The following is a 24,397-nucleotide window of genomic DNA, read 5'->3' as shown; positions in this document are numbered from 1 at the left end:
TGGGTTTTATTAACATTATATATGTTATATTATATAACATTATATATGTTATATTATATAACATTATATATGTTATATTATATAACATTATATATGTTATATTATATAACATTATATATGTTATATTATATAACATTATTAACATTATCTCTGTCATTTTCTTAAATCTGGACAATCAACAAAACAATAAATCAAACCCCAATTTGTAGCTGATTTCTTAGGTATTGCTCACATTGAAAATGTAACAGGGGGCAGCTAGGTGGCACAGTGGATAAAGCACCAACCCTGGATTCAGGAGGACCTGAGTTCAAATCCGGCCTCAGACACTTGACACTTACTAGTTGTGTGACCCTGGGCAAGTCATTTAACCCTCATTGCCCTGCAAAAAATAAATGTAACAAGTGGCTCTTTCCATACTGTTTGAGCTGATTCCAACATAGCCTTGGGTACCCTTAATCATATGTTAAAGGAGGAGGAGAAATTTCCCATTTAGAAAATAAAATCAGCTGTGTTTTATGTCATAGAAGCCAAAGAGGAAAGAATGAGTGCAATGCTACAAAGAGGTTGAGAAGGATAAAGAGTGAAAAAAGGTCATTGTAGGGAGGCAGTGTAATTTTGTAGAAAGAATATATACACATATACATAAACATAGATATATACATACATACACACACATACATACATACATACACACATATGGTTGTCCTTCATTCTCAAAGAGGATCATGATACCAGGGTGATGTCATGACTTGAAGTGAAGTGGATTTAAGTGAGGGAGGGCTGTGCAGGGTCACTAGCCTCAATCTCTCCTCCACTGTCATCTGGGTCCAGTAATAAGATATATATCAAGATGACTGGAGATGGCCCTGGATGTTTAAGGCAACTGGGGTTAAATGACTTGCCCAGGGTCACACAATTAGCAATTGTCAGAAGTGAGATTTTAATTCAGGTCCTCCTGTCTCCAGGGCTAGAGCTCTATCCACTGTGCCACCTAGCTGCCCTTATGGGAAGAATACTGAATTAGGATTCTCTCTTGGGTTAAATGGTGCTTCTATCATATACTAAGTATGTATCTGCCCTTGCTTAACATCTTGAGCTTCAGTTATCTCACCTGTAAAATGGTTGTGTGGAATGGGTGGAGCTTATGGATTAGATAACTACTAAATTATCTTCCTGATCTAACAGTATATGATTCAGAGATTAAGAGGTCACTCTGCCTACAATACCCATCAAAATACTAATATAACTCCTCCAAGGCACACAATTTTAAGAATGGTTCACAAAGATAAATCATTTTTATTTTTATGAAAAAAAAATTGTTTATTTTCAGCTATCTTCAGCCTTTGCACTGGGTAACTCTTCACTGGGTATCTCCATACTGTGTGCCTCAACACTGGTTGGTTCATTGTCGAACTCTAGTTTCATGCACTCCGCATCCATTTCGTGTAGAAATGGTACTGTAGCTGCCACCTCTGACATGTTCATTGATTTCATAGATCCTCTTTTAAAGTCTAAAGATGCAGGTCCCCAAAATGTACTACTAGCTGCACTTTTAGAAAAGGAAGTTTCTGATACACCTTCTGCTGGTCGAAAATAAGACATCACTGCCAGTTCAGGTTTGATGGAAATTTTTTTTTTAAATCTTTTATTTTTAGGACTGGAAAAAAAGAAGACATTTGATATATTTCACCAAACCATCTCTGATTTTATGAGCCTTTTCAGAACAGCTAAAACATTCTTAAACTTCAGCAAATTTTTTTTTCAGTATAATACTCAATACAAATATTCAATCTATAAAAATTTACTAGAGTAATTGTATATTATAAAGTAATAATTATAATATCTATCTTTATCAGAAAATACTAAAATTTCTTTTTACCTAGAATAGATAAAATTTGATCAGAATATTGGGGAGCCATGTAAAAAATTTAAACCAAGCCACTTAAATGTTAATATTTAGCAAACCTATATTTTTTCCTCTTTCTCTTGTGTGTATGTGTATACACACACACACACACACACACACACATATATATATATATATATATATATATTCAATTCATCATTTAAGTATTCATAGCTCTAATACTAGATTGGACCTCAGAAACCATCTAATCCAATTCCCTCATTTTACAGTTGAAGAAACTGAGACCTAGGGGAGATTTAGTAACTTTCCTTAGGTTATACAGATAATCAGCATCAAAGGCAAGATTCAAACCTAGCTCCTCTGACTCAAGAGCAAGTGCTTTTCCAATGGTACCACCCATGCTACCTTCCATGGTAAGCTTGTCTCTAAACAAGGAAACTTGAAAGAACAATTTTGATAGAATCAAACAGTAAAGCTCTTCAAATAGGACAGTGCATATGAATATAACCTTAGATTTTTTTTTAATTCTGAAATTATTCTACAACTAACAAATACATTTAAAGTTATTTTTCACATAAGTATTAAGTCTAGTATAAAATTTAGGCATTCATTAAAATAGAAGAGGAAAGAAGGAAATAAGCAATTATTAAATACCTGTTATGTACCAGGCACTGTGCTAAGTATTATCTCATTCGATCCTCTTCAATGCTGGGAGGTAGTTGCTATTATTCTTCTCATTTTACAATTGAGGAAACTGAGGAAGACAGAGGTTAAGTGACTTGTTCAGAGTCACACAATTAGCAGGTGTCTGAGCCTGAATTTGAACTCAGGTCTTCCAGAATCCAGACCTAGTACTCTATTCACAGATAGGCAGCACTGTGGTGGAAAAGCACTGGATTGCAATCAGAGGCACTTTTATCAGAATCCTGTTATTCTACTTACTTGGCAGCTAGGTGGTACAGTAGATAAACCACCAGGCCTGGAATCAAGAATACTCATATTCCTGAGTTCAAATATGGCCTCAGATAACTTACTAGCTATGTGACCCTGGACAAGTCACTTAAGCCTGTTTGCTTTACTTTCCTCATCTGTAAAATGAGCTGGAGAAAGAAATGGCATGCCACTCCAGTGTCTTTGCTAAGAAAACTCCAAATGGGGTCACGAAGAATTGGACCAGACTCAACAACAACAAAATTCTACTTACTACCAATGTGACCTTGGGTAAATCATTGAACCCCCATGGGCTTCATTGTCCTCATTCACAAAATAAGGCAGTTGAAGTAAATTATATATATATATATATATATATATATATATATATATATTTGCGTGTGTGTGAGGCAATTGGGGTTAAGTGACTTGCCCAGGGTCACACAGCTAGTAGGTGTCAATTGTCTGAGGATGGATTTGAACTCAGGTACTCCTGACTCCAGGGCCTGTGCTCTATCCACTTGGCCACCTAGCTGCCCCGAAGTAAATGATTTTTAAGGCCCCTTCCAGCTTTAAATCAATGACCCCAAAAACTTTAAAGATACTTTCCTTTTATTTCTAACCCTCTGCTGCATTTATATAAAGCATTTATATTTTTCCCAACGCCTACTTTGTTTTTTCCACAATTTACTACATGTTCCATGAGCCACACCATTAGGTAGAGGGGAGCCAATCATTTTTCCTTATTATCAAGAGTATTATCAAGAGTATTTGGACTGTTGTTAATATAGCACATGATGCTCATTCCTGTTGAGAGTAACTGCTTTTGAAGAAATTTTTAAAGGCTAGATTTCATGGGTATAAATATATTAACCCTTAAATTCAATCACAACTGACATAAAGGGATCAGAAGAAAGAAACATTTAACACAATAACGGCAACATTATAAAAATAAACAACTTGAAAAGACTTAAGAACGCTAATCTACATACCAACTAACCACAATTCCAGAGGGTTCAAGATAAAACATGACACCCACCTCCAGACTGAGACTTTTTTTTTTTACATAGCCAATGTGGAAATTTGTTTTACTTGACTATACAAGTTTGTAAGAGGGTTTTTGTTTTCCTTGCTTTCTCAGTAAGAGGTGAAAAGGCAGGGAGGTAGGAGGGAGAGAATATGGAACTGAAAATAGAATTAACTAGTTAATACTTCAGTATGATCTTTTGATGCCAATATTTTATTGTTGGCTATTTAATTCATCATAGCTTCTTGATCTAATCATACTTTATGCCACCATGCAAATGAAAAATTTGACTTCATGTGACTTTTTGCTGCTATTTTAGCCTGAGTACTTAAATGCTTCTGAGACTGAAGTGTCCTATAACTGAACAAAACAATTATAATTTAAGAAGTGCTTAATAAAATGCCATAGGAAACATTTACAGTGAAATTTAATTAAAGGGAGCTAAGTAAGCAGGACCAATTGTATTGTGGAATAGAGAAGCAGGTATACCCCCTCACATTTGTACAGCAGATAAGAGGGGGCAGGGAGGAGGAAGGGAGAGAGAGAGAGAAAGGAAGAGAGAGAGAGAATTACTGTAAAAGAAATCCACTAGGGTGCTTGACATCAACTTGTTCTATTAAATAAATCATTTTAATTGAATAATCACCTAATGCAGAACTGATTTAAATATATTTCCTTTAAGTAGAAAGAAAGAATATGCATCTAACAAATAAATCTGAAAGGAAAGGTTTGTTGTCCATATCTCTGAATGTTTTTCTAGTTAAAGAGGAAATTTTGGAAATACAAAAACAAGTTGCCATTTAAGAAATAATTCATAACCTTTGTCTCCAATAACCACTAGATAAAAATTTGTGTCTAGTTTGAGATTCTGTGAAATACTATTCTATTTAAGTTCAGAATCACTCTTCTTTTAAAGCAGGATTCCACTTAAACACCCCAAAGAAGAATGCTTAAAATATATATAAAAGGAGCAGGCACTATTTTCTGGGAAGCCAAAACATTTTCTCACATGGGATAAGCATTCTCATTCCTAGGGGGAAATGAGCTGAATTCCTGGAAAGATTTTTGTAGCTTGGAGAGTTCCTAAACGTGTGTAGAATGAGAGATCTAAGATAGTCTTCCTCTCTCACTGTGCATCATGGTAGAGCAGAAAGGCTTTGGAGCTAGAAGGCTGAGATTCAAATAACAGTTCTACCACTTACCTTTCATGACCTTGAGCAAATTGCTTAACCTTTCCAGGTTTTAGTTTACTCATCTGTAGTCATGTACTCATCTATTGTCATGATCTTACAGTACGTGAACTATAAGATCCCTTTCAACTCTAGTTATATAATCCTATATCCTTGCCAAAAAATTGCAGATAGACCAAATAAAGTTCAAGAACAACAATGGTAACAAAATCTTCATGAAAAAATTCTTTGCACACAAGAGAAAGAGTAGAAAACTTAGTAAATAAAAAATTAAAGCTCCAACACAGTGAATAAATATCATGGATTAAAAGAAACCAGGGAAGGGGCAGCTAGGTGGCACACTGGATAAAGCACTGGCCCTGGATTCAGGAGTACCTAAGTTCAAATCTGGCCTCTGACACTTGATAATTACTAGCTGTGTGACCCTGGGCAAGTCACTTAACCCCCATTGCCTGCCAAAAAAATAAAAAAATAAATAAAAAAGAAACCAGGGAGAAAAATCCAAAAAGAAAAAAATTAATATACCTCCAGAATAGAAATTACATCTATTATTGGATAATAAGTTCAATAGAAGAAGTAACAGATTTGACATTAACAAAGATGGAATTAAAAATAGCAAAGGAGGAACAAGAAAAAATCACAATAATTTAGAATAAATAAAGTATTATAAAGCTACATATTTGCTAAGATGTTTTGGTGAATGAGAAAATAGTACAAGTGGCATGAAAATAGCAAATAAACTCATAATACAACACAAACTAGATGAACATTTAAGAACTCTTTAAACAAAAGTAATAAAACAAGAAGAAAGAGCCAGAAAGATTACCTGAGAATTACTGGGTCTCTGAAAAGTGTTGAGAGAATTCAAGTGTCATGTTTCAGGAAATTGTATGACATTTCCCTGAATTGTTAAAATCACATGAAAATTCCAATCAGCATACCACACAGGATGCCAAAGGAAATGAAACCCATATTCAACTTGTTAATAGGCATCAAAAAAGGAAACATTATTAACAAAAAAAATAATCAGAAATATGAAGAATTTTTCTCTCAGAATAAAAGAACACTGCATAGTTTTTTAAATCATATTTTTATGTTATATGTATATGTGAAAAGGAAGTATGAAAGATATATGCCATTTGAGAGGCAGGCAGGAAAAGAGAATAGTTCACTGACCTCAGAGATTGAAAAACCAACATTCAAGTCCTACCAGTGAGACCTTGGGTAAATCATTGAACCTCTCGATGCTCCAAGCAATTTTTCTAAGTTGCAGAGCAATTGCTGGTTGGTGTTAGCAGGGGGAGTTTTCTAACCAGTAGTTCCCCATACCATTGAAATCTTAGCTTTGAGCCAAATAAAACCTCCTTCCTATTACAGGAAACATTCCCACAGAGTTTATGGGATAGGTAACCGCTGTCAAAAAATCCCATCACAACACAGGGATTCCAGATGTTAAAACAGAAGCTTAATTATGCTTTTAAGAATAGGTTCAGGACTCAAAAAAGATAATGCTGAACAAAGATTAAGATTCTAACAAAGTTTTTTTATAAACATCAGAGAAGCAGATTAAATGCTTTTTAGCAAAGTCTCATATTCCTCTCCTCATAGGCCATAAAATCACACAGACCTTTACTTTAGTCTTACATGTGAGAAGTTAAGTTTCCAATACTGAGATTTTACACTGGGGGAGAGGGGAAGATTTACATGCCACAAAGATGTCCAAAGGGTCAGAGCAAGGGTGATCCTTCCACAAGTCAAGCAAGTTAAATTATTTTGGAAAGTCCCACCTCCCTTTTGTCTTCTTATTTCAGGAATATAATAGTTTTCAGTCAGCTTAATGACCTCCTAACTAGGAAAAATGGCCCTGAACCCTAAATAATAAAGATTAATACAAGGAAATTTAAAAATTTTAAAACAACTCCTGAGCTTGCTCTCACAGGTTGCAGGCTGGGTCCTCACAGGGCGGTCTCCTTAACAAAAGGTGTCAAAGTAAAAAATGGTAGCTACAAATATTCCCCCCGACCTATTAATATGTTGTGCAATCTTCCACAAATACATGTAGTAATCATGAGAAGAAAAAGCTTAAATTTGAGACTATGATGGTAGTGCTGCATACATATGTGATAAAAGTATCTCTAACAGTTTATATTCGGGGACTAAGAGGCCTTTCTTCTCTACATAAAGTCTTTCAATACTTCCCCTTGGGTTTAGCATCTCTACTGGTTGAGTTGCTTACCTAGTTTCCCACAGTCTGCTCTTCTCCATAGTGACCTCGTTTCTCTGATGCTAAAGACCCTAATTCATGAAGATATTTCTTCCTTAGAGTGATTGCCATTTTGTATCCATATCTGGAGTAAATGTTTCTGCTCACTCAGTTGTGTTTCATATGCTTTTAAACCTACGAACTCTCAAACTTCTGGATGCCAGGCCTGATGGGAGAGAGTGAAAATCGCCTCCTCCCCCAGATATCTCCTTTTACAAAGCCTTCTAGAGGTTGGAATCTCTCAGAACTGAGATCTTTCCCTAGGGCTTAGTTATTTTTATCTTGATTGTCCAAATAGTTTGCTCTTTTAAATAGTCTGAAGCATAGACACTTATTAAAATATGTATAAAACTATGTTGAGATGGGGCCGCTAGGTGGCACAGTGGATAAAGCACTGGCCCTGGATTCAGGAAGACCTGAGTTCAAATCCAGCCTCAGACACTTGACACTTACTAGCTGTGTGATCCTGGGCAAGTCACTTAACCCTCATTGTCCCACAAAAAATAAATAAATAAAGCTCTGGTACCCAGTCAGCTTATTCCCTTCAATTTCTTGAGAAAAGCATTCACACATGCAACGTTAGGGGCAGTAAAGCATCTTTACATTTAGTTTAATATCTTGTAATTACATTCTGGCCTTTCTGTAATTACAATGACTTAGCAATGCCACCTTCTTTCCCAGACATCTCTACACCATACTGCCTGCGTTTTGGCCAGTATTCTCCTTCCTCCCCACCACTCTCCAGGGAACTTTGGATTCCAGTTCCTAGAAAGCTGGGGTCTGATTTTCTTTTCTTGTTTATGCCCCAGCCTCTAAACTATTTCCTCTCCATCTCCATACCAAGTCTTCACATCCTCTCTCCCAGGTCCTCTCCCTTTCTTACCTTTAGCTAGTTGTGTAACCCTGGGCAAGTTAAATCCCAAGTGATGCCACAGAGAGTTGGACATGACTGAGCTCAACAACTACAACAAATCTATTTATAAAGTGGGGGAAATTAGATTTCATATCTGAACTTGCTATTCAATAAAATGGACACATCTTTTCAAAAAATGCTTACTTTTAAAAATCAAAAATATTCTAGAAATTTCTACAGGAGAAGAAAACTTGATTAGGGTCTTTGGTATGCACATAAACCAATTTTAACAAAGTAAAGCAAATTTGAATTGTGAACAAGTATGAACTTAGAATTTGTTGCCAGGATCATTCATTTAATAGAAAGAGGGTATCACTAAATACCTTTACTTGTAAATAGAACCTTAAAGAAACAATGGGGTTTTTTTAATTGACAAATACCCGAGTCTCTGGAAACAAGGGACATTTTCATTAGTAAATTAAAAAAAAATAAACAATGGGCAAGGGGAGATGGAAAAAGGGAATTCTTTGAATATATGTAATTGTTGGTGTTGAAGAACAAAGAAGTAGCTTAAAGTGGGAGCAAAAGGGAGGAAAGGGCAACCCATAATCACTCTCCTATGATTGGAGGAAAGGTAAAAAGATGAATTATTTTGTCTTTATATTAGTCATGGTAGAGACTTTGGAACTATGTTAAATGCTGGATGTATTTGCATGTGTGGGCACTAAGACCAGTACTGATACCTGAAATAAGTTGTACTATGCCTGGAGCTTATAAAAAGAATTGTTGTAGATGGTTTTCTTTGGATCACAAGTTACCTGAAAAAAAATGTATTACCTTTTGTGTCTATTGTAGGATAATCTAAATGATAAAATGTTAGAGAATTGCTCATAATGTGTCTCAAGTACTTACATCCAGAGTTATGAAAACTTACCTCTTCTTCTGTACTTGGGAGAAAGTGAAACAACTAATACACATGAAGATTAAGAAAAGGATGAGGGTCAACAATGATATACCCAGCATTAATTTTATCTTTACATCTTCTCTATGTAGTGGTTGGGTAGCAGTCCCACCAGGGATGTCAGAGACTTAGAGACAATAAAAAGAAATTAAATAAAAGTAATTAGATGAGTCACTTTAATACTGTCACACTGAAAAAATAAAATCTTTTTGTAAAAAATTTTTAAAAATCCAGAACAGAAACTGCTCAAGTCTGAACAAAAACTATTATAATGGACTGACCAGTCTGTAGTGAACGCCTACAGGGGCTGGTTAGGGCACCATAATTTTAGAAGCCTGTGTAATACTGTAAGCAAAAGAACAGTATTTACTAAAATATTGGTTGACTTATACATAATTAACCTGATCTAAAAGAGAGAAAAGAGAAATCTTACTTTTAGGTAGTTTTTTTAACTGCAAAAAATTTGATTTCTTAAATTTTTAACCATCAATCTCTGAGGCCTCGCCAATGTTAACCATTTAACAAAGTAGAGATACAAGCTCTTCTACTTAATACTTGTGTGTTCTTGGACAAGCTGCATACTTTTTATGAACTTCAATTATTCATATTCAAAATAATATTTTTGGACTAGATGAGTCACTCACTAGAGACTACTTCTAGATCTAAATCCTAAAACATTTTTTCTTTATTCCATGCTAAATTATAAGTTCCTTGAGGTCAGGTACTATTTCTCTTGTAGTTCTTGTATCTTGTATCTCCAATGCTGTAGCACAGTTCTTGGACATAAAGCAGCACCTTAATAAAAGTTTCCTGAATTGAATTGTAGTAATAGAATATCAAAACCAGTATGCTTTAAGACTGGATTATTTTGCTAATTATATTAAAAAATTTTTTTCTCAAGAGAAAGCTCCTCCTTGCTAGAATTTTTCAAGGGTTATTTTTTGCTATACATATATCTTAATGAAAATACTTTTATCTAATTATAATTTTTTGTTAGAAAATTATTCATTTAATGAAACAAAACTTTATTAGACTGGATGTCCAGAGTGATAGGTCAAAATAAAAACCAGGGATATTTATGTTGGGAATCTTCTAGGTTCATATGACTTAGATTTGGAAGATCCCTTAGAAATTATAATTCATGGGTGGGAGTCTTATAAAAGATGGGTCTCTGAGTAAGGAAGGTGGTAAGGATGTGTTAGAAAAATGAAGGTGATGTAAAAACAAAAGACATCAATGTAAGTTTTTTAGAAGAAAAAATTATCTAGCTCCATCTCCTCATATTAAAGATAGATATAGAAAGGTAAAGATCGCACAGGAAAAAAAAATGGAATCAAAATTTGAACCATTGTCTTCTGACACCAGATCTAATCAAAGTTATATTTGTATAATTATACAATTCTGCCTTCTGGGTTCTGCAATTAGGGAACAAGGAGTGGCCTGTTTTTCTTTCTCTACATTCTGATATTAAAAGAGTGCAGTTTACAAACCAAGGGAATGAAATGCATGAAGTTGTAGCTCTAAGATGCTATTCTGCCTCAGAAGGTATTTGTTCAAAAAAGAAAAAACATGGGGGGGGGGCAGGTAGGTGGCACAGTGGTTAAAGCACCAGCCCTGGATTCGAGAGGACCTGAGTTCAAATCTGGCCTCAAACAGTTGACACCTACTAGCTGTGTGACCCTAGGCAAGTCACTTAACCCTCATTGCCCCACAAAGAGAGAGAGAGAGAGAGAGAGAGAGAGAGAGAGAGAGAGAGAGAGAGAATATTTGTTTTAAAAATAGCAAAATAAATTACAGTAAAATAGGTTATCCTACTGTGTGGTTTTCTAAAAAAATTGTTGCCCATTAATTATTGCTTTCTTTACAAATCAAGTTTTTGACCAAAAGCATTTGTAGCAATTCTAATATAATCTTTGACTCAAAGTACCAGAATTATAAGCAGTTTCTTAGTTTTATCTTTCAAGCTTTGTCACAACAAGCTTTATGTTTCAAGCTTTGTCAAACTAAACAATACTCTGCTAATCTGAAATTTCATATACCTTTCTGGTTAACTAAACATCCCAGAGAATTAAACAGATGCTTTTAGCATTTTGAAGAATTTTTACCCCAAAGCTAAATAATTAAATTATACTTTAAAAATTTATTACCATCCTAAAAAAATTCTTTTCTCAGTTGTTCCAATTTTCTCTCTTCCTCTCCCTCTCACTGTCCCCCTTTCCCTCTTCCTCCTTTCCCTCTCCCTCTTTCCACCTCTCTCTCTCTCTCTCTCTCTCTCTCTCTCTCTCTCTCTCTCTCTGTCACTCTGTCTCTCTTCCCAGATTATTTTTCATGTGAAGCTAACTTTTGTATTCAATTTCTTACCTTTATATATATTTATATATATTTCATTGACTGGTGAAAAATCCTCAAACTTCACTCTATGATCCAACCTCCACATAGCTACCTTAAAGTACAAGTCTGACCATTTTACTCTTCTGCTCAGAAATCTAGTGACTACTTACTATTATTGCCTTTAGGATATAATACAAATTCCTTGGTTTGATATTTAAAGCCCTTTATAATCTAGCTCTGGCCACACCTTTCCAGGCTTTATTATTATATATTTCTTTTCCTTCTCATCCTACTTCTTAGAATCTTTAGCTTCTTTCAAAACAGCTCAAGCTCCATGCAACTTCCCAATTTCGGAGCTACTAGTGCTACCTTTCCTTCCCAAATTTTACTTTGTATATACTTTGCTCCTTGGGGTCATAGACAATTTCATTTTTGTTTTTTTGTCCCCATCAATGTCCTTAAAAAATGTTTGTGGACTGCAACCTATTCAAATTATAATCCATATGATTATATACTTTTTTAAGTGTTAAAGTATAAAATTGAATTAAGTAAAGTATAGAGAATACTAAAGTGAATATAGTAGAAATTATGCCATAGTATTACTTCTCATTAAATAAGTACTCTAAGGGGGGTAGGTGAAAATTAGATAATAATGACAATAAAACATACCATTTACATAGTGCTTGCTATTTACCAGGCATTGCGCTAAGTGCTTATACAATGATTATCTCATTTGATCTTCACAATAACCCTGGAAAGTAGGTGTTGTTATTATTCTCGTTTTACAGTTAAGGAAACTGAAACAGACAGGTTAAGTGACTTTCCCAGAGTCATATATCTAGTTAATATCTGAAGTTTGATTTCAACTCAGATCTTTCTGACCCCAGGCTCAGGACCCTATCTACTGCATTCCTAACTGCCTGCCCCCATAGGTTAATAAGAATTAGTGAATAGAATTATTTTGTGCCTACATAAAGTTACATATATATTTTTAAACTATTTATGTATATGAAGATCTTTTGGGGCTGATACATAACACATGCAAGGTTATGACTATATATTTGAGCCTCTGGAAAGGTAGTATTCAGATAATCCTAGAAACAGAAAAATGTCAGGTTTGTAGGGAAATTCAGAGGTCCAGTAGCTATTTGTTTAGAAATACCCTCTATGTCATTCCCAATAAGTGATTACCCAATCTCATTCCTGAAGATCTCTACTTAAAGACAACTCACTACCTCCTGAGGGTAGTTTCTTCCATTTTTAGATAGCTTGAATTTTTATGAAGTTTTTCCTTACATTGAATCTAAAAATATGCCTCTCTGAAACTTCTGCTTTATCTAATGCTGCCCTCTGGGCTCATGTAAAAAGTCTATCTCCTCTTCCCCATGACAACTCTTATGTTCTCCTGCCCTCTACCAAGTCTTTGTCTTCTCCAACCTGAAGCCTTGTTGCACTTGCTACAAGTTGGATGGCATGGTCTTGAGGTCCCTTAGCTTCCTGGATACCCTCTTTAAGATACTCTCCAACTTATCAATGGCTTTCTTTAAAAAAGAAATGGCACCTAGCGCTGGACCCAGTATTCCATATATGGTCTGAGTAAGACATTATGGTAGAATTATTTGGGAACAAAAAACGAACAACAACAAGGATTCTAGACACTATACAAATTTATATAACATTGCTGTATAGGCCTGTCTTTCAAAACTATTTCATTGATCAACTTTATGACATTCTCCCTCATTTCTTTTTTATACCTCATTTCCTTGTAGTGCTTCTCACCTAAATTCTCTCCATCATTCTTTCTCCTAGTTCCTATATTTCTTTCTCTCTTTTTTTACAGGACAATGAGGGTTAAGTGACTTGCCCAGAGTCACACAGCTAGTAAGTGTCAAGTGTCTGAGGTAGGATTTGAACTCAGGTTCTCCTGAATCCAAGGCCAGTGCTTTAATCTACTTTATCCACTAACTGCCCCCTCCTATATTTCTTTATATGAATTTCTTAATATGTAATGTTTCTTTACCACCTTTCATTTCTTTTGAATAAAGATCACAGAGCTATATTCTATTTAGAAGCCTCATCCCACCAGATTTCAATATTCCTGAGCAATACTTCTTCATGAATGGACAGCTAGGTGGTACAGTGGATAGATAGAACACCAGCCCTGGGCAGGAAGAGCTGAATTCAAATCCATCCTCAGACACTTACTAGCTGTGTGACCCTGGAGGAGTCACTTAACCCTGTTTTCCTTAATTCCTCATCTGTAGAATGAGCTGGAGAAGGAAATGGCAAATCAATCTAGTGTCTATGCCAAGAAAACCTCAACATGGGGTCATAAAGAGTCAGACATGAGTGAACAACAAGCCTCTTCATTAAAAGTAGAATGGCATAATAAAACCTAATTGTATTTATACCCATCACCTTTCCAAGAAATTCCCCTGGCCCCAGACACACAATTTTGATAGACTGAACCAGGCAAAAGAGTTTCAAACCAGAAAGTTCTGAAGAAATACAGAACTGAAAAAGATTTTTATTTACCACCCCAAGCTCTTTTGATGCTGTGAATGTTCTACAAGCCATTAGAACCTGGAATACTCTGTCCCACTACAGGAAATAATATAATTATGCAAAACATCGAATTGAGCACATGCTCTTATAGTCAATTTACTTAAAAGTTTATCTTGAATAAGTTTGTTCTTACCTGAAGTTGGGAACTCATTTTTATCATTAAATGCTTTCTCATTCCTTTCTGTTTCCTTACTTTCTGGTTGCCTTGGCAGTTCCTTTGACTCTGTTAAATTGATAAATATATGGCCATGAATGAAAATAAGTTACCAAAGCATCATTTTTCTTTTAATTTTTTAATATGACTGTGTATGTGCATTATATGTTTGTGTATATCTATTAACCTGTCCATGGGTTCTCTCTCCTCCCATAAATAGTTCATGGACTGAACACATTGTTTGTTTGTTTGGTTTTTGAGGGGCAATGAGGGTTAAGTGACTTGCCCAAGGTCACACAGCTACTAAGTGTCAAGTGTCTGAAGCAGGATTTGAACTCAGGTCCTCCTGAATCCAGGGCTGGTGCTTTATCCACTGTGCCACCTAGCTGCCCCCACCCCAGACTGAACACATTGGAAAGAAAAATTGCCCCCCCCCAAAAAATGGAATTAAGAAAGATTTTAAGGCAATGAATGAGGTATCCATCTCCTAGCAAAATGTAATTCCTTTTGGCCTTATTAGGTAATGGGTGACCATTTTACATAATGCTTTATAATCTCATCTTTTCCTCAGGAAAAATAACACAAGTGCTGACCTCTGGGCTCATGGAATTAGTGGGATTTATAGAATTGTCAGTTTTCATGAGCTAAAAATTATTTTTGTTGGCTTATTTTAAAAGAACTATCTTCACTCTATATGTTTACCCTCATTTAACTGGTTCCGGGATTGGTTCTTTTCAAGATCGCGATTTCTTTCTTCTGTTAAAAATATAATAAGATAACATAATCAAAAGACTTGATTCCATTAAATTTCTGGTAGAAAGAGAAAAAAGTATATTATTCATAGTTTAGCAGTGTTAAAGTAATTCAAAGTCTTTAATAATTACCACATTTTAGAAACAATTTTTATGAGTTTAATTTGCATCAACTAGAGAAAATCTAATTTCAGGCCAAGACAGATGCAGAAATAGATTAGGTAATTTGTGAGCTAATGGTTATTTTAAAGAGCAAATTTCTTGTATACCCATTCAGGGCCCTTGATTTTACCAAAATACCTTAAGAAATAAATGCTAACAATTGGTCATTCTTTGGTAGTAGAAAGAACAGTTGATTTGGAATCAGAAGACACAGGTTTCAAAGCCCAGCTCTTCTACTTATTTGTGTGAATCTGGGCAAGTTACTTAACCTTTTGGGGCCTCAGTTTTTTTATCTATAAAATTATGAGGTTGGACCAAATGATCTCTAAGTTTCCTTGAAGCTCTAAATCCTATGGCCCTACAATTATAAACAAGAATAAATTTATCCTACAAAGTGAATCCTTATCTCTCTCTGGGGGTTCTCTTTCTTTAAGGTCAAATCTTGGTACCACTTTCTCAATGAAAGTGTAGTACAATGGAAAAATCACTGGGTCTGGAGTCAGAGGATCTAGAGTTAAATCCCACCCTTGAAACTACCCATGTGACTTTGGGTAACTCTGGACCTCAGTGTCCCCATTCATAAAATGATAGGCTTGGACTAATTAACTTCTGAAGTCCCTTCCAGCTCTTCCCTACTGTCAGTTGAACATGATCTTTCCTTCCTCATATTTCTTATTAGACTTTGTCTTTTGTACAAAGTTTTTAGCACAAATCACCTTGTACCTTTTATATAATTATAAAGAAGTATGTATATGTATGTGTGTATACATACATGTATCATATAATCTATATAGATATATGTACATGTTTGCACATGCACAGATATTATATATTAATATAATCTATATATGTGTATGTATATATACATATGTGTGTGTGTGTGTATATATATATATATATATATATATATATATATATATATATATATATATATATATATATATATATATATATACATAGAGAGAGAGAGAGAAACTTCCTCTACCAAGAAAGGTCAACGCCTTTTCTAAAACTTGGCATCTTAGTTGCCTAGGGTACAGAGAGACTTAGAGGCCGATAGATAGTGTAGTGGATAGAGCACTGGGCTTCAAATCAAGAATATTCATCTTCATGAGTTCAAATACAGCCTCAGATACTTATTAGCTACATGACCCTGGGCTAGTCACTTAACCTATTTCCCTCAGTTTAGACATCTGTAAAAGAAACTAGGGAAGGAAATGGCAAACCACTCGAGTATCTCTGCCAAGAAAAATCCTAAATGGAGTCATGAAGAGTTAGACATGACTTAAATGACTAAACAACAACACAAACAGAGAGGTTTAGAGACTTTATCACTACATGGTCAGAAGGTGTCAGAGGTGGACCACATTTTTCTGACTCAAATGTTAAATTTCTATCCACCATTTTATCTTCCCTAATTAGCTTATTAGTTCCTTGAGGTAGGTCAACATTGCATACAATATCTTGTAGAAAGTAGGAATCTTAGTAAATGTTAGTTGAACTAAATGGAAATGAACTGATGAAAATTATTACATTATTGCTCTTATTCACATAAAAACTAATAATAAAACGCATTTTCAACCAAATTTGACAGTGAACTGAACTCTTAATTCCAGACTCTGAATTTTAGTAGTAAGAAATTCTCCAAGTATCCTGTTCATGTGTACTTTATGGTTTTTCCTTCCCTATTCTAATGAAGTTGTTCATTATATATAAGATTTTAACTAAAACTGACTTTCTTATTTTAAAAACTTTATTGCAATGTTTTATCTCATTATTATGGAAGTAGTTTTACATACCTTCATTAAGTATATTTGGATGTGTGATGACAGGGGGTTCATTTGTTCCCAAATCATTACCTAGGAAGAGGATCATGAAGTTTATTTTCATCTAAAATTTGCTGCCCTATTCTAATGAAATTGTTCATTATGTATACGATTCTGACTATCTAAAACCAATTTTCTTGTTTTAAAACTTTATTGTGATGTTTTATTATCTCTTATTATTATGGAGGTAGTTTTACATACCTTCATTAAGTATATCTGGATGTGTGAGGACAGGAGGTTCATTTGTTCCCAAAACATTACCTAGGAGGAGGATCATGAAGCTTATTTTCATCCAAAATTACTAAGAATCTATGATGTCATTTTTTGGCTCATAAGTAGAACAAAGAAAAGGTGAAAGGAATTATTACCCTAGCTCACATTTATATAGCACTTTTAGTTTTATAAAGTGTCTTACACACATTATTCTCAATTGATATCTGAGGAATGAGAGAAAATCAGAAAAAGAAATATTGAAAAAGAAATATTGAATTTTTCCAAGGCAACTGAACAAGAACTGAACGAACAAGAAATGGAAGAGACAGGAAAAATGAAGGCCATTGTCTTGATATGATTCTATTTGGTTATTCTAAAGGGCAATGTCAGTAATATGTTAATATCTTGCATTTCCTGTCCTAAACATTGTTCTTAATTATTGTGAAATCTCAGACTCACAGAATGTGAGAAAGGGATTGGCTAAGATTGAATCAACTGTAAGTGGTGACTGAGGATAAGATGTAGAGGTAGGGGACATCCATGGCTATACCTGAGAATATAGAAAGGTGAATATTTCCCAGTGTGGCCACCAGGTGTCTCCATAAACAAAGGACAGTTCTGGGAATTACCCAGACTGAGGACAGAAGGCAGCATGAAATCAGCAGTTATGTGCGAATAGAACATTCAGAAATTGGCTATTCATAACTCAAGTAATATACTTTTAGGTAGGCAGACACAGAGACAAAGTGTAGGGCTATGAGACAAAGATTGCATATGTGTGCCTTACTCTGTATGATTCTGTCCGAGTCTCTATAGAAACTAGAGTGATATTCTGTTTTCCCCTCCAGGAGTTCTCTACCTCATTTGCTTTTGCCTACGTTAGAAGGCCTACCATATTCCAAAATAGTGTAGCTTAGACTGCTGTGGGAGGAGCAATGAGTCCACTGAGACCACCCACACTGTGGTTTTGCTGACAGAAAAGAATAACATCCATTTGGGCTGCTGATTTGGGATAAGATCAGTAGTCCCATTATTTTGGGGGAAGTGTGTCTAGATTACTTGAGCCTATCTCTTTTCCCCTGAGTCTCAGGGAGCTTAATGTCTAGGAATTTGAGATTCCTGGGAATGTAGGGACAAAATATGCAGAAGGAATCGATCATCATTACTCTAAAATGCAAATTTTGTTTGGTTTGAATCAACATAATACCATTGGAAGTGGTGAGAATTCCATGTTCTCTGCCAATCAACTTGGGCAATGTGAGAGTTGAGTCAGTGTTACAAAAGCATTGGGCTGTTAAAACTGTGTTGAGGCTTCCAGAGGTCCCCTTAAAGCTCTTCTCTCTCTAAATCAGGGGTTCTTAACCTAGCATTTACAGACCCCTTAGGCATCCATAGACTGAAATCAGAGGGTATATGAACTTAGAACTTTTAATATTTTTATAATTCTATTTCAAAGTAAGAGGCTTCCTATGTAATCCTATATATTTCATGTTATGTATTTTAAAAATATTATTCTGAAGAGGGGTCCACAGGTTTCACCAGACTGGCAAAGGGATTGACAATACACAGACACACATAAAGGTTAAGAATCTCTGCTTAGAGAAATTCAGAGTTTTCCAGGCTGCTCAAGTGCTGACTTTCTAATTCTTAAACTCCAAATGCCATTTTCAGTAGACTTCGTATATTGTTAGATTCTCAATCTCGAGCTTCCTTTTCAAATGGTATCTCCCTATGAGGTATTGCTACCTCAATCTTTTCAATCAAAAATTCTGAAGTTCGAAACTGCTTCAAATGCTAAAAGAAAAACTAATTATAAAAATAAATTGGGCAGCTAGGTGGCGCAGTGGATAGATTCAGGAGGACCTGAGTTCAAGTCCAACCTCAGACACTTAACACTCACTAGGTGTGTGACCCTTGGCAAGTCACTTAACCCCAATTGCCTTGTAAACAAATTAATTAATTAATTAATTTTTAAAAATAAATTGAATCACTCATCCTTGCCTTTTCAGAGCACTTAAACACCATTGAGAATCATGTCAAGAAATGCTTACTCATGCCTATAAACTTACAGTCATGTATTTCAGGGAGGTCTTTTTCTTCTTCAGATGTTTCACTTGAAAGCTTTTTAACTATAAAGTGAAATACACATAAATGTTTGTGGACAGTTGTGTCTTTTCATAATCTCAAAAGTCTCCTGTTGCTAGTATTGTTGATCTTTGTAAAGTAGTTATGCTTGGTGGGAGAACAAAAGATGGAAATTGAAGTTAAAAAGAGAAAGAAGTGGGAAAAATAAAAATATGGGAGAAGATGGATCGCATTCTCTTTACAAACATCTCCTCACTGACAAGTTCTAGCCTCTTGAACCACTATGTCTTCTTGAAACACAGAGGCATATATTCAATTATAGACAACATTAGTTCTTTCATCTTTGAAATTCATCAAACCAGGCATCTCTGAGTTTTGAATGTGTGGAAAAAAGGGCCACCTAAAGTATTATATACCATGGAATGAAGGATGATTGCCCTGTCTTAGGAAACTATCAGTCGATTTACAACAGGAGTGAATTCTGCTTTACAGGGAGATCATTTGAATTTGTTTAAAGCCAATAAAAAGAAAAACCACCTTGGTTTGGCCCAACCCTTTTTTTTTCCTCTGTTCATTTCAGAGCTTTTGTTGATACTTTGCCATTTGCTATTTAGGGGTGGGGAGCTCAAAACTTGAAACCGTGACTTTTAATACTTACGGTAGCCTTGAAGGCTCTGCAAACTCTCCCTTAATATTTCATAGCTTTCAGCAGAAAAATTCAAAATTTTCTCAGTTGTCACTAAAAAACAAAAATTCTTCAGCAATTAGTTAAGTTCTCATTTTTGACAAATTACATTTCCAATGCATGTTCATTAATAATAGCTGACATATATAGAGAGAGTTTTAAGGTTGGCAAATTACACACATTATCTGATTAAAGCCTCACAACAATCCTAGGTTGTATGTATGTATTTATTTTTTTTTTTTAGTTAGGCAATTGGGGTTAAGTGACTTGCCCAGGGTCACACAGCTAGTAAGTGTAAAGTGTCTGAGGCCGGATTTGAACTCAGGTACTCCTGACTCCAGGGTTGGTGCTCTATCCACTGCGCCATCTAGCTGCCCCATTAAGTTGTATGTATAACAGTAGGGCAGTTAGGTGGCACAGTGGATAGAGTGCCAGTCCTAGAATCAGGAAGATTCTTCTTCCTTAGTTCAAATCTGGCCTCAGACACTTACTGGTTGTATAATCTTGGGCAAGTCAATTCCCCTGTTTGCTTAATTTCCCCATCTGTAAAATGAGCTGGGAAAGAAAATGGCAAACCACCCTAGTATCTTTGCCAAGAAAACCCCAAATGGGGTCATGAAGAGTTGGACATGACTAAAATGACTGAACAACAATTAAAGATGAATTTAAATAGTTATGCTGAGTATAAACATTTTTTGAAGGCATAAACATTCTAACCCTGACAACTCCTTTAAAAAGTGTATACCTGATAGAAGGGGAAAACTTATTGTGAATATACAGGGATTGGTTATTTATACAGGGTAGACCAAAAGTCATGAATGGGTCTGATATTTTAATGACGTTTTCAAAATTATTTTTTCTTTATTTTTGCCATTTATGAGATTTTATTTTTCACATGTAATGTAAATCCATTTCTTATTTGTGTGTATATATGTATATATATATTGTATATAATGCTATGATATTGTAAATTAAAAACAAAAAATAAAGAAGTTCATGACTTTTGGCCCAGTCTGTAAATTGTACTTTTAAATCATTAGAATTTAAATGGACATTTATGAAGTATTTCACAATACTTTCATGGATGCATTAGCTCATTGATTTGGATGCTTCCTATGCTCATGCAGATTGCAACCCATCTTACCACAAACCTTAGTTAACTCACCATAGTCAATTGTTGATATTTTTAGGTGGCAAATAATAAGACTACAGCAAACTATAATAATAAAATAAGGACTTCCAAAGATAATCTCATTAACCTTCATAGGTGAAAACAAATAGGAGAAAATGAGTTCTATTTAACAAGTAGGTAGAACTACAAGGTGAATCAGAATAAAAAATAAATATAAAATAAATATGACATACATGGAAACATATAAATCATGACAGTAAAATAAAATAATTATAGGCAATTATTATAAGCACAAGCCTGTTAATTTCTCCCTTTACATAAGTAAATTGTAAAATCCAACATTCTAGTAGAGCTATATCACATTCCTCAGTATTATCAAACTTTGCACTATCATTGTTAATGTTCCCATTATCACCTTCAGTGCTTGTGTTACTGTCTTCATTGCGACTTGATAAAATAACAGCTTCAGGGAGACCTAGGAACATGAATATGCCATTTATTAGAAATCTGATATTAATTCCTTTATTAAATACTAGAAGCATTTTTAATCCTTACACACTCATTTTGGTGAGACAGTTTTGACACACTGTGATGGTATTTTTTTGGAGTTTGCATTTCCATTATATTCTGGGCTATCCTTGTGCTAACATTAATATTATACTGTTATACATGGCAACTTTTACTTACTTATCTAGATTTTATGAAGCTCTCTGGATACAGGCAAAGTCATATCAAATAACATGCAGGATATAGCATTGGAAGCATGAAAATGAAAGCCCTCTGTCAGCAGCAAAGTAGGAAAAGGAAGGGATAAGTGTAATGACATCTCTTCATCCAGGAAACAAGCAATGGAGAGAATTAAAGGATATGTTTCCTTTTATCTACCTGTATGCAGAAGGTTAATAGAAGATAGGGGAAGGAGAGTATTTGTTAGTGGGAACAGCAGAGAAGGCATTTGAAAAGATAGCACCTGAACTGAGCCTTAAAGGAAAACAAGGATTCTAAAACTGAGAGGAGAAAGGAATGTCTTCCAGTCATGAGGGAGGAAAGCCCATGTTAAAATGTGGTGGCCAGAGATGAATTTAAGAAATAATCTTTAAAAAAGAAAGAAATAATCTTCTCTGGCTGGACCATATAGAGTACCCATAGAGAAACAGCTTGAGACAAGGCTAGAAAGGCAAATGGGAGCTTGATTGCAAAGTGAATAAAATTTGTGTTTTGAACTAGATTCAGTGAGAAGCTACTGAAGATTTGTAATCAATACAGAGTAATGACAATACCTGTACCTTACAAAGATTATTTTGGCAGCTATGGAGGATAGATTGGAAAAGAGAGAGACTGTAAACAAGGAGACTAATTAGGAAACTATTATAGTTTTCCATGTGAGAGATGGAAAAAGTCTTAACTATGGCTGGTAGTATCTCTGAGTGGAGAGAAAGGGAGGAATGCTAGGTGATGCAGTATATAGAATGCCGGGCCTGAAATAGGAAGTACTGAGTTCAAATCTGGCCTCAGACATTTACTATCTGTGTGACCCTGGGCAAGTCACTTAACTCTGTTTGCCTCAGTTTTTTCATCTATAAAATCAGGTGGAGAAGGAAATTATAAACCATTCCAACATCTTTGCCCCAAAAAAGCCCAACTCAAATGGGGTCATAAAGAATCAGACACAACTGAAACAACTAAACAACAATTATAGTTTTCAAGATAAGAGGTGGAAAAGGGCTTAAGTCTCTTTGAGTGGAGAGAAGGAGAGGGATGCAAGAAATGTTATGGAGGTAGAATTGGCAAGAATTGTCAGTTGATTGGATATGAGGGACAAAGGAGAGGAGAGAGTCTAGGATCACTATAAGGTTACAAACCTCAGTGACTAGGAGGATCAACAAAGGAAAGAAGGCAATTTTAGGACTAGTGACATTAGAAATGGAATGGTCCAATATAACCCTGAAGGACTTATGAAAATGGCAACCCATCTATAGAGAAAGATAGAGAAAATAGATGGAAACACATTTTTTTTCTTTTCTTTGTTTTTCTTTTTTGGTGAGGCATTTGGGGTTGGGTGGCTTGCCCGGGGTCACGCGGCTGGTGGGTGTTGGGTGTCTGGGGCCGGATTTGGGCTCGGGTGCTCCTGGTTCCAGGGCCGGTGCTCTGTCCACTGCACCACCTAGCTGCCCCTGGAAACACATTTTAAAAAAAAAATTTTTTTCTCTTTGACAATTCCTCAGTCTGAAGTTTTGGGAGTTTTTTGACTGTTTTCTCTCACAACCTAGCTAATGTGGGAATGTTTTCCATGACTACTCATGTATAACTTATTTTGAAATGCTTGAGTTCTAGTGGGTGGGGGGTGGGAATTGAGGAGGAAGAGAAGTTGGAACAATTTTTTTTTAAAAATTGATGTTAAAATTTGTTTTTACATATATTTTGGAAAATAAAATTCTATTCAAAAAAAAACCTAAAAAAAAAAAAAAAGAAATGGAAAGGACCAAGGATGCCATTTATTTCAGTCCTCTCATATTATTTTTCCCTTAAATTAAAAAAAAATCATGAACTGTAAAAAATAAACAAATATCAATATGATAGTATATAAAAAGAGAAAAGAGGATTATATATAAAACTATGAGTTTTAATCACATTTAGTTTTTAAAGCATCTATTACATTTAACACATCAGTACCAAAATTGCCTTACTTTGATCCATTTTGGACATGTTGAGTTTAATATATCTATTGAATATCCTAATTAAGTTGTCTAAAAGCAGTTAGAGATACAAGACTGGAGGTCAGAAAAGAAGTTAGAGCAGAATAGGTAGATTTGAGAATCATCAGCATACAGATGGTAATTAAATCCATGAAAGCTGAAGAGTTCACCAAGTGATTGTATTATGGAGGGAGGAGAAAAGTGGGCCCATGACAGAACCCTATGGGACACCTATAGCTAGAGGGTGAGATCTAGAGGAGGGCCAAGAAAAGGAGACTGAGAAGGAGCAGTCTGACATATAGGATGAGAACCAAGAGAGAGTGGCGTCCTGAAAACCTAGAGAAAAGAATATTCAAGAGAATAATAAAAAATAAAGAGAATAAGAGAATAATTTGACACAACAGTGTCAAAGGCTTCAGAGAAGTTCAGGAAAATAAGAACTGAGAAAAGGCCATTGGATTTGGTAATTAAGAGTTTATTGGTGGCTGTTTCCAGGTTACGTGAGCAAAAGATAGAGGACTAGACATATTCTCTGTTCCTCACAACCTCTCAGACCTCTCCAAAAGAGAAATTATTCACCAAAGATAAAGCAACTTCAGGTTAAAAAAACAAAACCCCAAACCAGTAAAATGACACTTACCAACCCCAAGCTCATTCAGCACTCTTCTCCCATCTCCTATACTGCCAGCATGAAGCAACACATAC

At 35.2% G+C, this 24,397-nt stretch overlaps 1 protein-coding gene across 1 annotated transcript in view; it reads right to left on the bottom strand.

Moving 5' to 3' along the window:
* Positions 1–1,326: 1,326 nt before the first annotated feature.
* The window catches only part of EQTN (equatorin), a 35,007-nt gene continuing 11,936 nt past the window's right edge, over positions 1,327–24,397 (bottom strand). Inside the window, exons 2-11 of the mRNA XM_043998953.1 lie at positions 21,337–21,471; positions 19,838–19,918; positions 19,164–19,223; positions 17,083–17,142; positions 16,855–16,914; positions 14,121–14,210; positions 9,065–9,218; positions 7,263–7,309; positions 5,983–5,992; positions 1,327–1,642 (exon numbers count right to left, since the gene is read on the bottom strand). Of these exons, the coding sequence (XP_043854888.1) occupies positions 1,327–1,642; positions 5,983–5,992; positions 7,263–7,309; positions 9,065–9,218; positions 14,121–14,210; positions 16,855–16,914; positions 17,083–17,142; positions 19,164–19,223; positions 19,838–19,918; positions 21,337–21,471 (1,013 nt within the window). The remainder of the gene's footprint in view (positions 1,643–5,982; positions 5,993–7,262; positions 7,310–9,064; positions 9,219–14,120; positions 14,211–16,854; positions 16,915–17,082; positions 17,143–19,163; positions 19,224–19,837; positions 19,919–21,336; positions 21,472–24,397) is intronic.

Source organism: Dromiciops gliroides, chromosome 1 (genome assembly GCF_019393635.1).
Source record: "Dromiciops gliroides isolate mDroGli1 chromosome 1, mDroGli1.pri, whole genome shotgun sequence".
Lineage (NCBI taxonomy): Eukaryota > Metazoa > Chordata > Mammalia > Microbiotheria > Microbiotheriidae > Dromiciops > Dromiciops gliroides.
This window is presented reverse-complemented; position numbering and strand designations above follow the sequence as displayed.